General features: G+C 38.3%; 1 protein-coding gene across 1 annotated transcript in view; it reads right to left on the minus strand.

Annotated features, from left to right (window-relative positions):
- The window catches only part of pc (pyruvate carboxylase), a gene marked incomplete in the record, with an annotated part of 294,475 nt that overhangs the window by 161,615 nt on the left and 120,837 nt on the right, over nucleotides 1–12,023 (minus strand). The window contains 1 exon segment of the mRNA XM_023965793.1: nucleotides 7,146–7,328. Within this exon segment, the coding sequence (XP_023821561.1) occupies nucleotides 7,146–7,328 (183 nt within the window).

Here is a 12,023-nt window from a genome sequence, read left to right on the forward strand (position 1 = left end):
TAACATTACCAATATGGATTTTTTTTAGATTGAGTTTTTATTGTGAAAAATATTCTTAAAGTTTGCCTCCTTGTCTTACAAGTTTCTCTATTGCAATAAAAACAATGAAAAACAAGGAAGCTCTGACTCATTAAGCAACAGCAGAGCACTGATTTATTTGCACTCAAATGTTAGAGATTTATGTTAGACTTTAATTGGGATGTAAATTAAGCCGTCCTAAGAGCTCGGTTTCCACAAGTAATGTAGCTGTTTTGGCTCATAAATCAAATTTAGCAGCACAAATGGGAACTATACAGATGGCTAATGTTTAGGTTTCTTAAGACAGATTGAAGGTATCAACATTTAATGATGGGAAAAAGATATCCAAGTTTATAAGTGAACCATTATAGGAGCATCAGGGAGCTGAGAACAAAATGTGTGCAAAACCGGAGAGGCTTTCCTGATGAGCAGCTCAGGAACAAAGCAAAAGCATAAAAATGAGGACTAGTCAGTTGTGGCTATTTTGATGGAGCTCATCCCAAACAAATACTGACATTTCTAAAAATATCCATTGGTTTCTATGAACCCCGTTTGGGACTTTTTTTTATACTGAAATGACGGGAAAAACTCAGAAGGGGAGGATTCAGGTCCATGAAAGAGACTTACATTTCAGCTTTGCATTGAACGCAGCATTTTAACTCTAAAAACAACACTTCTCAGGCAAATTATTTACTTTTTTATGAAATAAAAGATTAAAAAAAACAAAATTTCTGTCAGTGCTCAGTCAAAAAAAAGTGGTTGATTTCAAAGTGAAGCCAAAAAAAAGGCCAGAAAACTCTTACAATAAAACTGAATGTTCGACTCTCCTCAAAGGCCCTCTAAACACATAGGTGGGCTGTAATAGCAAGGCTCCTCCGGACTAATTCACAAGCAGCCTGTAAGAGACGAAGACAAAAGCTGTGAAATCCTACAGTGGAAAGTAACGATTACACATCCGTACAAAGAACTTTGGAGAACACGCCAATATACAGTACAGAGCAGCTAATTATGATGTCCCATCTCCACCAAGACTTCCAAAAGGGGGTGGACGTTTTCATCCATTCTTTTTATCCTGACAACTTAATGCCTTCTCTCTCTTCCATTTCCTCTCGTTGGACAACTTCCAACCTGTCCTATACTCAACGAGGAATCTTTCTCACTCGGACAGTTAACCCACCATTAAGTCTCACATCCAATTTTTCCTACAAAAAAAAGCAAAGAAGAAAAAGTTTATTTTGTTTAGGTTTGTTGAAGCAGCATTTTCTCTTTTGGAACGACATAGCGAAACCTCTACCACCTTAAGCTTGAGCAGGATTTACAAGTTGTCTTTGTTTTCTATCCATTCATCCATTTTCTTTTGCTCATCTGGGATCAGGTGGGGGACATCAGCCTCAGCAAAGATGGCCAGAATTCCCTCTCCCCAGCCATTTCCTCCAACTCCTCTGGGGGACCACGAGCCATTACCAGGCCAGCCGAAAGACAGTCTTGTGTGACCCGAGTCATCCACAGGGACACCACCCATGCTGGGAATACCTCCCCAGGAAAGCATCCCAGAGGCATCAGCACCAGATGCCCGAGCAACCTCAACTGGATTCTCTCTTTGTGGAGGAGCAGCGGCACTACTCGGAGTTCCCTCCGGGTATTCAAGCTTCTCACTCTATTTGTTAAACTGCCTTTACAGCAAGCATGTGATGCCCGCTCAAGAGTGCATTCTTAAATGCGCTTTTAGCATTTGGTGTCCACACTGGACCGTCGTTACCCGATACTAGCGCATCGGCCTATACGACTAAGAGTTGGAAGAGTGTTGGTGCAAAATGTTGAAGCGGTGCAAATGTCATGAATCTTGCTCCAGGCCTTTTCGTTCACATCTCTATTCCGATATCTGAAAGACTTTGTGTCACAGAATACCTTCCGGGCACACACCGTAATTATTAATTTCTCCTTAATGATCAATTTTTAAACTGTTGGCAGTTCACTGAATTAAAAATGTCGCTACCCATACATCAATACAAAATCTAAGACCCTGATTCGTTAAAGCTGAACAAAGGCTACCATCAGTAACACACTACGCTGCCAGGGACTCAAACCCTGCACTGCCAGACGTGTCCCCCTGCTAAAGCCAGGACATGTGCAGGCCCATCTAAAGATTGCTAGGGAGCATTTGGATGATCCAGAAGAGGATTGGGAGAATGTCCTTTGGTCACATGAAACCAAAATATAACTTCTTGGTAAGAACCCTACTCGTCCCATTTGGAGGATAAAAATGCTTGTTGCATCCAAAGAACATACCTGCTGTAAAGCATGGGTGTGGAATCATCATGTTTCAGTGTCCAAATCTCAACCCCACAGAAAAACTTTGGAGGTATTTGAAAGTCTGTGTTGCTCAGCAACAGCCCCAAAACATCACTTCTCTAGAGGAGATCAGCACGGAGGAATGGGCCAAAATACCAGCAACAGTTTGTGAAAACCCTGTGAAGACTTAAAGAAAATGTTTGACTGCTGTCATTGCCAACAAAGGATATATAACAAAGTATTGACTTTAACTTTTGTTTTTGACCAAATACTGATTTTCTACCATAATTTACAAATACATTCTTTAAAAATCAGGAAATATTTTTTCTATTTTTTGTTTTTGTTTTTCATTTTGTCTCTCATAGTTGATGTATACCTATGATGAAAATTACAGACCTCTCTCATCTCTTTAAGTGACAGAACTTGCACAATTGGTGGATGACTAAATACTTTGATTAACTGTACTTTTTTTGTTTTTTTTTTTAGTTTAAATTTTCTCTTGCACAATGAGATGATTCTGCATATTCCACATCTCACCTCTGTTGAACACAAAAATGGATATTTCGCAATCCAAGCACCTGTTAGGAGATGTAAACAGTATTTAGGGGTGTGTTGGCCACTGTGACCAACCGGATATTTGTCATTCCCTGTTTGAATCTCTCCATCTACATAGCCCATTTAGCCATCTCCTGTCATGCTCCTCTATCAATCCATCTATACCTCCTGCCTCATGTCCTGTCAAATTCCTGTTCAACATGTCCTCATCTCTGTCCGTCTCTTAGCAACTGAGCGCGTGACATTTCCCCGCTTTACACACTGGAATCATTGTACACACACAAACGCTCAAGTCTGCAGTGTGCTGACACTGAAATACTGACAGACGTGCACACACGGGCACATGCTGCATGGAGCAGGATAAACAGCTAGAAAATAAAACGTCAAACCAATTTTAACACAACAGAAGAAAACAGCAGGTTGTCGAATGATAACCAAGTAGCTCAGTCTTGCATTGGGGTTTCAACAGCTTTAAGGTTATAGCTGCAGACTGGAAATGATTAATTGCCTCCCAAGTCTGTAACCCCAAAATAAGCGTGACACGTGAATAGAGTTCATCCTTTAGTGTTGATTCTTTGAGTGGGTCCAAGGGTTGACAGGTAAAGAATTTTTGCCCAAACCATCTACGTTTACACCCTCAAATCTGGTAAAAAGGTACTACTCTGCACGTTGTGCATTTACCTGTGCTTGAACATGGTGCAGAGTACTCACCTCTGATATTTAACAGCACTACTAGCAAACCAATGGGCCACATATATAAGTAAGGCAAAGTTGAAGTTTAAAATTGAAAAAGATTCAGGATCTCTGGCACTACAGTCAACCTGATTTACTTTTATGTGCAGATCTTTTTACGACAGAATAGATTGCAAGAAACCTGGATAAAGGAGGACTGAAATTGTTGTACTAATGTGCCAACTATGGATGACCCAATCAGATTTTTTGGCCCCAATCTGGTTTAGAGTCTACTGATTTGGCGTATTTGGTGATATAGGGTCTTGATCGTATACTTGAGTATTTTCATTCTATTACCCTCTTTTATCATTTAACACTTAAAAACAGGGCACTTCTGTTAAGCAGCTTGAACACTCAAGTAAAAAATATTTGTATCATATATCTTCATTACAAATTCCTAAAAATAACCGTGACTTGCTTCCAGAATAGTTATTGTTGCATGGAAATAATGAGTATTCATGACTTGCTCATATCAATGAAGCCATTTATTAGTTTTGGTTGTTTTTGAGATGTTATTGATTTATTTTTAATCACCGTTTCCCAGAGAGAGTGAGTGAGTGAGTGAGTGAGTGAGTGAGTGAGTGAGTGAGTGAGTGAGTGAGTGAGTGAGTGAGTGAGTGAGTGAGTGAGTGAGTGTAATACGATAAAAATATTTAGCGCTGATCATATTATATAAATATCCAATCCCGATCAGGCTACAACATCCAATTAGGATCAAGTCTGAATCTACGTGATCGGGCTGGACTTCCGATCATGTCTTCTGATTGGGACATCCCCACATGTGATGCACTCAAATAGGGTTGGGCGATGTCCCTTAAATTGGCCGTTGACGATGTTTGCTGTCAACCATCGGGATGAACGATGACATCGTCGGGGGGGGGGGTATTTTTACATTTTTCGTTCTTATATAACTACTATTCGTTTTTATTTGCTTTTTTCATTTTATTTCCCAACTAATGACTCATCCGCGATGATCCAGTATAAACTGAGGGAAGTGACTTTAACAAAAAAAGTAACAAACAAAATAGAAAAGAAGTAGTCCGCTCCCGCACTTCACTAGTGAAGTGGACCGGCGGAGCGCGGATTTACAGCTTTGTGTTTGAGGGGAAGGGGTGGGTGCTTTGTTACATGAGCGCTATGTGTGTGAGATTTAAGACTGCGATCCGTCCTGCAGCTCTAGGGGTACAAGCAACCGAACTCAGAACCGGGTCTAAAAGTGTGTGTCTGAGCACAGCTCGGATCGTCAGCACACACAGCGGTTTGAGCTTCAAAGCAGAAATGTCGCTCAGTCCTTAGAAAACATTCAAACAATCACGCGGATTTGTGTTTCCAGTCGTGTCCCGACTAAATAAAGGCTGATGTTATTCTTACATGTTTACGTGCAGCCAGCAAGCAGCACCACCCAAAGCTAATGTTGTTAGCCCGTGTTAGCATACTGCTAATCCTGGCTTCGTTCAGAAAAAGCACTGACCACATGGATTAAAATTCAAATGATGAGCGAACAGGTGTTTCATAATAACCGTAACATTATTAAAAGCACGTTTAGAAGATCATCTCGTATTTTACCGAGCTGACATGTCGATGTATATAGCCGCTCGGCGCTGTTTAACATTGTTTTGTATTGAATTTTTACATTCAATAAAGTTTGGGAAAAAAAGCCGCTCGGCGGAATTTATATTCTTCCGGTTTTCACACCCTACTGCGCATGTGCGAATGATTTATTCCGACGGAAAGTGTGACCTTCGTGAACGTTTTTATATTCTGAAAACATTTTTCTGGGCCCATGTACACGGTTGGATTCTAATCCGACCATTGATCCCCCACTCAAAAAAATAACTCATTGGATGAACTCAATTTAATTGTGGGCAGGATTTCCATCCAATAAATATGAGTAACCCCACCTCAAAGAAAATTCTTCCATGTAACGAAATATAATCGAGTTAGTCGAACTCAATTTTATCAAGAAAGGCAAAGGAAAAAAAATCATGCGACAGAGGTCTAAAACCAGGTTTGAACTCAGAACCTCTGTTTTATAAACCCACTAACTAAGCCGCTGAGCTAACACTCCAGAGATGAAATGAGGCTGCCGGTATGAAGAAATAGATGCATCATTTCCATAAATGAGGCTCTTCGTGTATCTTCTTATTGGGAGAAGCCGAGTTGAAGCGATTTCATGCCACAGTTTCGTTTTTTACGTGGAAAAAACGAACTAAAGTTTTCACTTTTGAAAAGTCGAAGGATTTGAAGGACTAATAGTCATACCAGGCATTACATTAGATGAAGGAGTTGAACATTTTAATAGTTCAATGGTTAAAATAGGTGAAAAATTGTAGCCGTGAGACGGCAAAAAGAATAAAGAGAAACAGGAAAACAGCATTCATCAGCTTGCCCCTTACTTGTACTCAATTATTTTGGATTACTGGAGTTATGGGTGAAACTATTAATACATTTTGTGTTAGGTCAATTAAATGTAGATACATTCTTTTAAAATAAATATTTTTAAATAAAACAAATAGAATTTTATTGTGTTACATGAAAGAGGGGCTTGAATCATTTTTTTGAGTGCATCAAGATATTGGTACATGTAACCTCGGCTTATGGTGTCGACGCGCAACGGGGGGGGGGGGCGTGGCATCACGATGGTGGTCTCTCCATCGGGATGTCAGTCACCCATCACGATGGACGATGATATCGTCCATCGGCACAACCCTACACTCAAATCATAATACAGCTACATGTATGTGCTATGTGAAGTTCAGGGTAAGTAGAAAAAAAGTTTACTGAAATTCTTTAGATTATCTTTGACAAGATTCTGAAGTTCGGTTGCGTTTACATAAACTAATTTTCTGCAGAGTAGCAAAAATGTTTTAGAAAAACCTTTACCATTTATTGGGGAAATTAGACTTTAATTCAAACCAATGAGTGAATGTCTTTCCAAGAACACCATAACAGCTTACGCACTTCCTTACAAGTGTTATCACAACAAATATCTCACAGCTTTACAACTATCACCTTGAAGTAAAACGGCTTCAGTTTATGAGACTGAATCTTTGTAGAAATTGCGTACATGAAGAAAAAAAAAGCAACAAAAAACCTTGAGGGTCCGATAAACAGTTTCCAGCTGTAGTTTATGTAAAGTAGTAGTTCTACTTTTACACAAACATTAAAGGTTAATTTCCTGCATGTGTTAAAAAATGTAGAAATTAATTTTAATTACACCATTAAACTAACAGTATTGTGATTGTGGACAATAAACTATGAATAATGTTTTTACTTCTATGCATTTGATTGCCTTTATCAAATACATTAATAGATATATCTATAAATTGATATGAAATCTAACACTTGTAAAAAATGTATATTTTGAATCAAAAGTTGTGTTTTTGATTGAATTTATGTTGATGGTTAAACGGATAAACTGCAATCTGCAGCCAAATGCCACAAATTCTGACACAGACAGCAAAAGAAAGAGTCATAAAGTGGTTGGGATTCAACAGCAACTCTGTGAAAGATATAAGGTCTTGCACACAGATGTGCCGTTTTCCTACCTTGACCCCTCGCACTCTGAACTCAGCCAGGGCGCGGCTCATCTTAGAGGCAGCCGTGTTCAGGTCCTTTCCGCTGGCGATGACTTTCACCAACAGCGAGTCATAGTGGGGTGAAATAATGGCACCCTGGAAGGCTGAGGCGCTGTCCAGGCGGATGCCCATACCCTCACCACTCCTGAAGACCTGGAGGACAAACGGTTTGCTTTTAGACAAAAATACCTTCCACTAAAAAGTGAAACATTTGATTTCAAGTAAAGGCAATAAAAAAATGTAAAATTAGATTACATTAGTTGTTTTTTTTACTAAAACAAATTTTACCTTCAGTGTTTCTTCGTTTATTTAAGGGGTTAAGTTATAAAAATTGATAGTTGAAAAATTCTAGGGAATTAGGAATGTTTTAAGGTTGTTAAACCCCTGACTACATATTTTTTACACTTTTCTCAGACAGACATGAACATTTTTCACACTTTTCTTGCTTGTTTCAACTCCCAAAGTTCAAACTTACACGGAGAAAAACGTCCAGGTAATTAGAATGAAAAAGACTTGATTTGGATCTACGATTTATGTAAATACGGCAAATTGAAAACATTCTGTTTGCCACAGAGGAGATTGACTGACGATGTCAACATCCAATCAGGACACAAGTTGGCCAAATTGCACTGAAAAAATGTTGAAAAACAAATATAAACAGCGTTATAGCCACATTCTATTTAAAAAATAATAATTCATGAGGGACTAATTGCTTTTTAATAATCTAAAACCAGAGCAGAGTAAAGAATGTGAGCCTGTCTGTGTTTCCTGCAAACAGCTTCAGCTGCACAGTTTGAGTCTCAAAGATTTAGTGTTTTCATTACTGTTTAATATTCTCATAGTGTAAAGATCTGCAATCTCAATGAAGGATATTTGTTTTTGTTTCACAAAACAATTGTTAATTGTTTGGGGAAGCACAACAGGCAAAAAACAAGAAAAACATGACATCAGGTCTTAATCTAGTTAAAAAGATATAGACAATCTAGTTAAAAAGGATAATAAAAACTTAGGAAAAAGGTGTGATTAATCTGAATTTACTTTCTTTAATATTAAAACTCACTAATAAAACATGTCATTTAAAGATCTTAAACGAAGGATCATGTTACAAAAGGCTTTCTTGCTGGTTTTGTAAATGTTGTTCGATCTTGGAACACAGATAAGCGGAGTAAATATCAATTTTGAATATTTGCAAAATAGTCTGCAGACTGAATTTAACACTGAAATTACAAAAGGTGCTAAATTAATGGCTACTGCGATCACTGCACGATAGTAGAGGTGTGGAAACCAGATTACTGCTGTGCATGTAAACTCAAAAAGGCAATCTTTTTGTTCAACTCATGGAATAAAAGCTGAAAGTCTTCACTTCAATGGCATCTGAGTTGTTTTATTTCAAATTCACTGTGGTAATGTACAGAAACTAAATTCGAAAGAATGTGTCTATGTCCAAATATTTATGGTCCTGCCTGTATCACACACCCATGCACACTCACATTCACACCTATGGACAATTTGGAGAGACCAATTGACCTATTGAAGCATGTTTTTGGACGGTGGGAGGAAGCCGGAGTCCCCATGGAAAACCCACGCATACACGGGGAGAACATGCAAAGTCGGGACTTGAACCAGTGGCCTTCTTGCTGTGAGGCAAGAGCGCTAACCACTGCGCCAGCGTGCAGCCAATATCATGACCTGATGCAATAAAGAAAAAAAAAAAAAGTTAAAGGGTAAAGCTCTAGATTAAATTTTTTTTACATTCATTTTTCAAAGTTATAACTTTTGCTTTTTTAATGCTAGAAAATACTAAAGTTATGAGAAAACTTTAAAAAAGCCCCCAAGTCCTAATGTGTTAAACCACAAGAATAAAAATCCACTGATGACAAGTAGTTTTGGGGATTTCCCTAATGGTGTTTTCAGAGCTTGTAATGTCCTGGAAAATTATTTTTAAATGTTTATGACTCTCTCTGCACTAAGTGGGAATGATGGATCCAATGAAATAACTACTATACAAGAGACCCTGCTACAACTCAGAACAGATGATTAATGGACAAAAATGACCTTTCTTCAATGAATAGAAGGTAAGGTGATTGAGCTGAATGTCACCAAAATGAATATAAATGATTGTAAATGGAAAACTACATTCACACCCCTCTTGGTAGAGTGCGTTGAAGCGCCACTTCCAATGAAAAGGCTATGAAAACTCGAGTTAACGCGTGTTTTAGGCGTTCACATTCATTCAAGTTTGATTTCAGGTTTCACATACAAAACGCCTGAAGGTTAAACCAAGTTGACCAATCAGGGACTCTGATTTGGTAGTGAAGATGGCGTCCCTTTTATTCACGCAAGCACCCATTGGATGAAAATTGATCAAGGATGCTAAATAAATTGCGGTTTGAGCCCGGCTTGAATTTTATCACACCAAGTCTTTCATATATCGGAAAGGATCGGTTAAAGGAAAAAGTCTGGAGCAAGATTCACGAGAATCAATAAGATGAAGCCCCTCCCTGCTTGTCCAGTGTGCACACCATGGGCTAAACACGCATTCAAAAACTTGCTTTTAGCGCTTTCTGTGTCCATAGTTTAACATGAGCAACACAACAATTCTGTATTGATAGAGCACAAGGTGGAATCTAGACAAAACAGTTGCCATTGGTTGTGCAGTCTTTGGTTTGTGTTCCTACACACACCTGCATCTAAGGTGTCAGAATCAACTGCTATCCTCAGCTCTGTGGGAGAAGCTGAGCTCCTCACTAGAAGATGATGAGGCAGATTTTAAATTGACTAACCACCCTGAGAACTACTCCCGACTTACTGACAAAAACCATTTTGTGTAAAGAAAAAAATGTGTCTCAAAGGTTTCTGAGATATTTTGAGTTTTCTCGGTTTTATTTTATCGAGGGGGTTACGTTATAAAAATAACTTGCGATAGTTGAAATCTGGAAAAAAGGATCACAAATGTTTTAGGCTGTTCAACCCCTCACCACACATTTTATACATTTTTCTCAGACGGACATGTTTATGAGATATTTTGAGTTTTTACTGTTTTGTTTTTGAAAGGTCCCGACTTTTATTGCCAATAAAAAAAAAAACTAAACATTTCTGCTTTTTCTACAACAAGCCAATTTAAGATTTAGGAAAAATGAGCTCTTTCTCAAATGTACATTTTCCTTACATTAGGTCTTTTATCTTCGTAATACTACAAAAAAACTTTTTACCCATTATGGTGTTCTAAACCAGCTATAATTCACTGATGTGTGAGTTTATTCTGTCATGTATGAGTCTGAAGTGTCTTAATAGCTTTTTACTAGATAAAGTGGGTAAAAGGAGGAATGTAAGCATCGCAGCTCTCAAATTAAACAGAAGTTGTTATACAAGTGCTGCCAGAGTGCAAAATAGCAGAAGAGGAAGACAAGCATGAAAATGTTAAACATAATTTTTACTGTTCCAAAGCACTTGGCAAAAAAGGAGAGAAGGAAGAGAGGAAATGTGAAGAGGGGAGTGAGGAGTGTCCAACACCACGACATATGGAGCGCCTGGAGGCCTGGAAGCACAGAGGAGCGTAATTTGTTATAACAATATTGTGCCTCTATGATGATGTGCCGTAATACAATGTGGCTGAAATGCCATAAAATTAACATCATTTGCTTTTATTTTTAATATTCTATCATAACTGCTCCAATGACCAACTTGTGATATATACACACCAAAGGCTCCGACTGCAATTTAGCAACTAATGCAATCTAAATGATGCTGGGAAAAGCCTGGAAATGGAGGGAGACTGTAAGGACTAAAACTAAATGTAGAGAAAAAATATAAAGTTCAATAAATCCAATCATTTTACTGAACTTTACTTAGTGGACACTAATATATATTTTGGTTTAGATTTATTTATCTAAAAATTGCTTCTTTTTTTGGAGAGAGTGAAAGGCGATTTTGCACAAAGCTGCACCTTTGAGATGCCTAAGCACAGGAAAGGGGCTTAAATATTGCTTTCCATGCACACTTCCACCACAGCTGGGAAATATGCTGCTTTTAAAAGGTGCAAAGCACCAATTTTGCAGGGATGTCCTTTTTCCACTTTAAAGGATCAGGGCTGCCCATTAGCACATCAAAAACGACTGAAGTTGATCTAAAAGTCACACGACTTTCTGCCACCTAAGTGGAAAACTCTTCACACTCCTTTAAATTTAGAAAAAAATGTACATTTTTTAGAGTATTTGGTGTAAAGAATGAAGAATCGTTACATTAAAACAAAATGTGCCGGAAAGACTAATATGGTAGTGATACATTTAGGAGTAATGAGCCCTCAATTTCATTTTAAAAACACTAACTTCCTGTTTGAAGCTGGATTGAAGACAAAAGTAAATAAAGCCAGTTTATTTTTTCACAATAGTGCGTTACACATTTAGTCTATGGTGTTCCCACTGGACAAGCAGGGAGGGGCATCTTATTTTCTTTTTCAACTGTTTACTAGTTTGTGTTCTCTACATACAGTTGGAAATCGAAGCGGCACAAATCTCGTGAATCTTGCTCCAGGCTTTTTCTTTCACAGCTCTATTCAGATATATGAAAGACTTTGTGTCATCAAATTCCATCCGGACACAAACCACAATTATTGATGTTTTCTTCACAAATCACTTTTAAAACCATTGATACTACTCTGAATTAAAAAGGGACGCCATCCACAAGTCACTAGTCAATCCAAGACCCTGATTGGTCAGAGTTCAACGGGGTTTGACTAGCAAGGTTTTGTATGTAGAGACCAAAAATTGTCTGTGGAAAGTGGAAGCCCCAAAGCCTCAAAGCCCCTAGACCTTTGATAGGAAGTGGCTGCTTGTCGCCGAGAGCAGG

The sequence above is a fragment of the Oryzias latipes genome, chromosome 18, assembly GCF_002234675.1.
Source record: "Oryzias latipes chromosome 18, ASM223467v1".
Classification (NCBI taxonomy): domain Eukaryota; kingdom Metazoa; phylum Chordata; class Actinopteri; order Beloniformes; family Adrianichthyidae; genus Oryzias; species Oryzias latipes.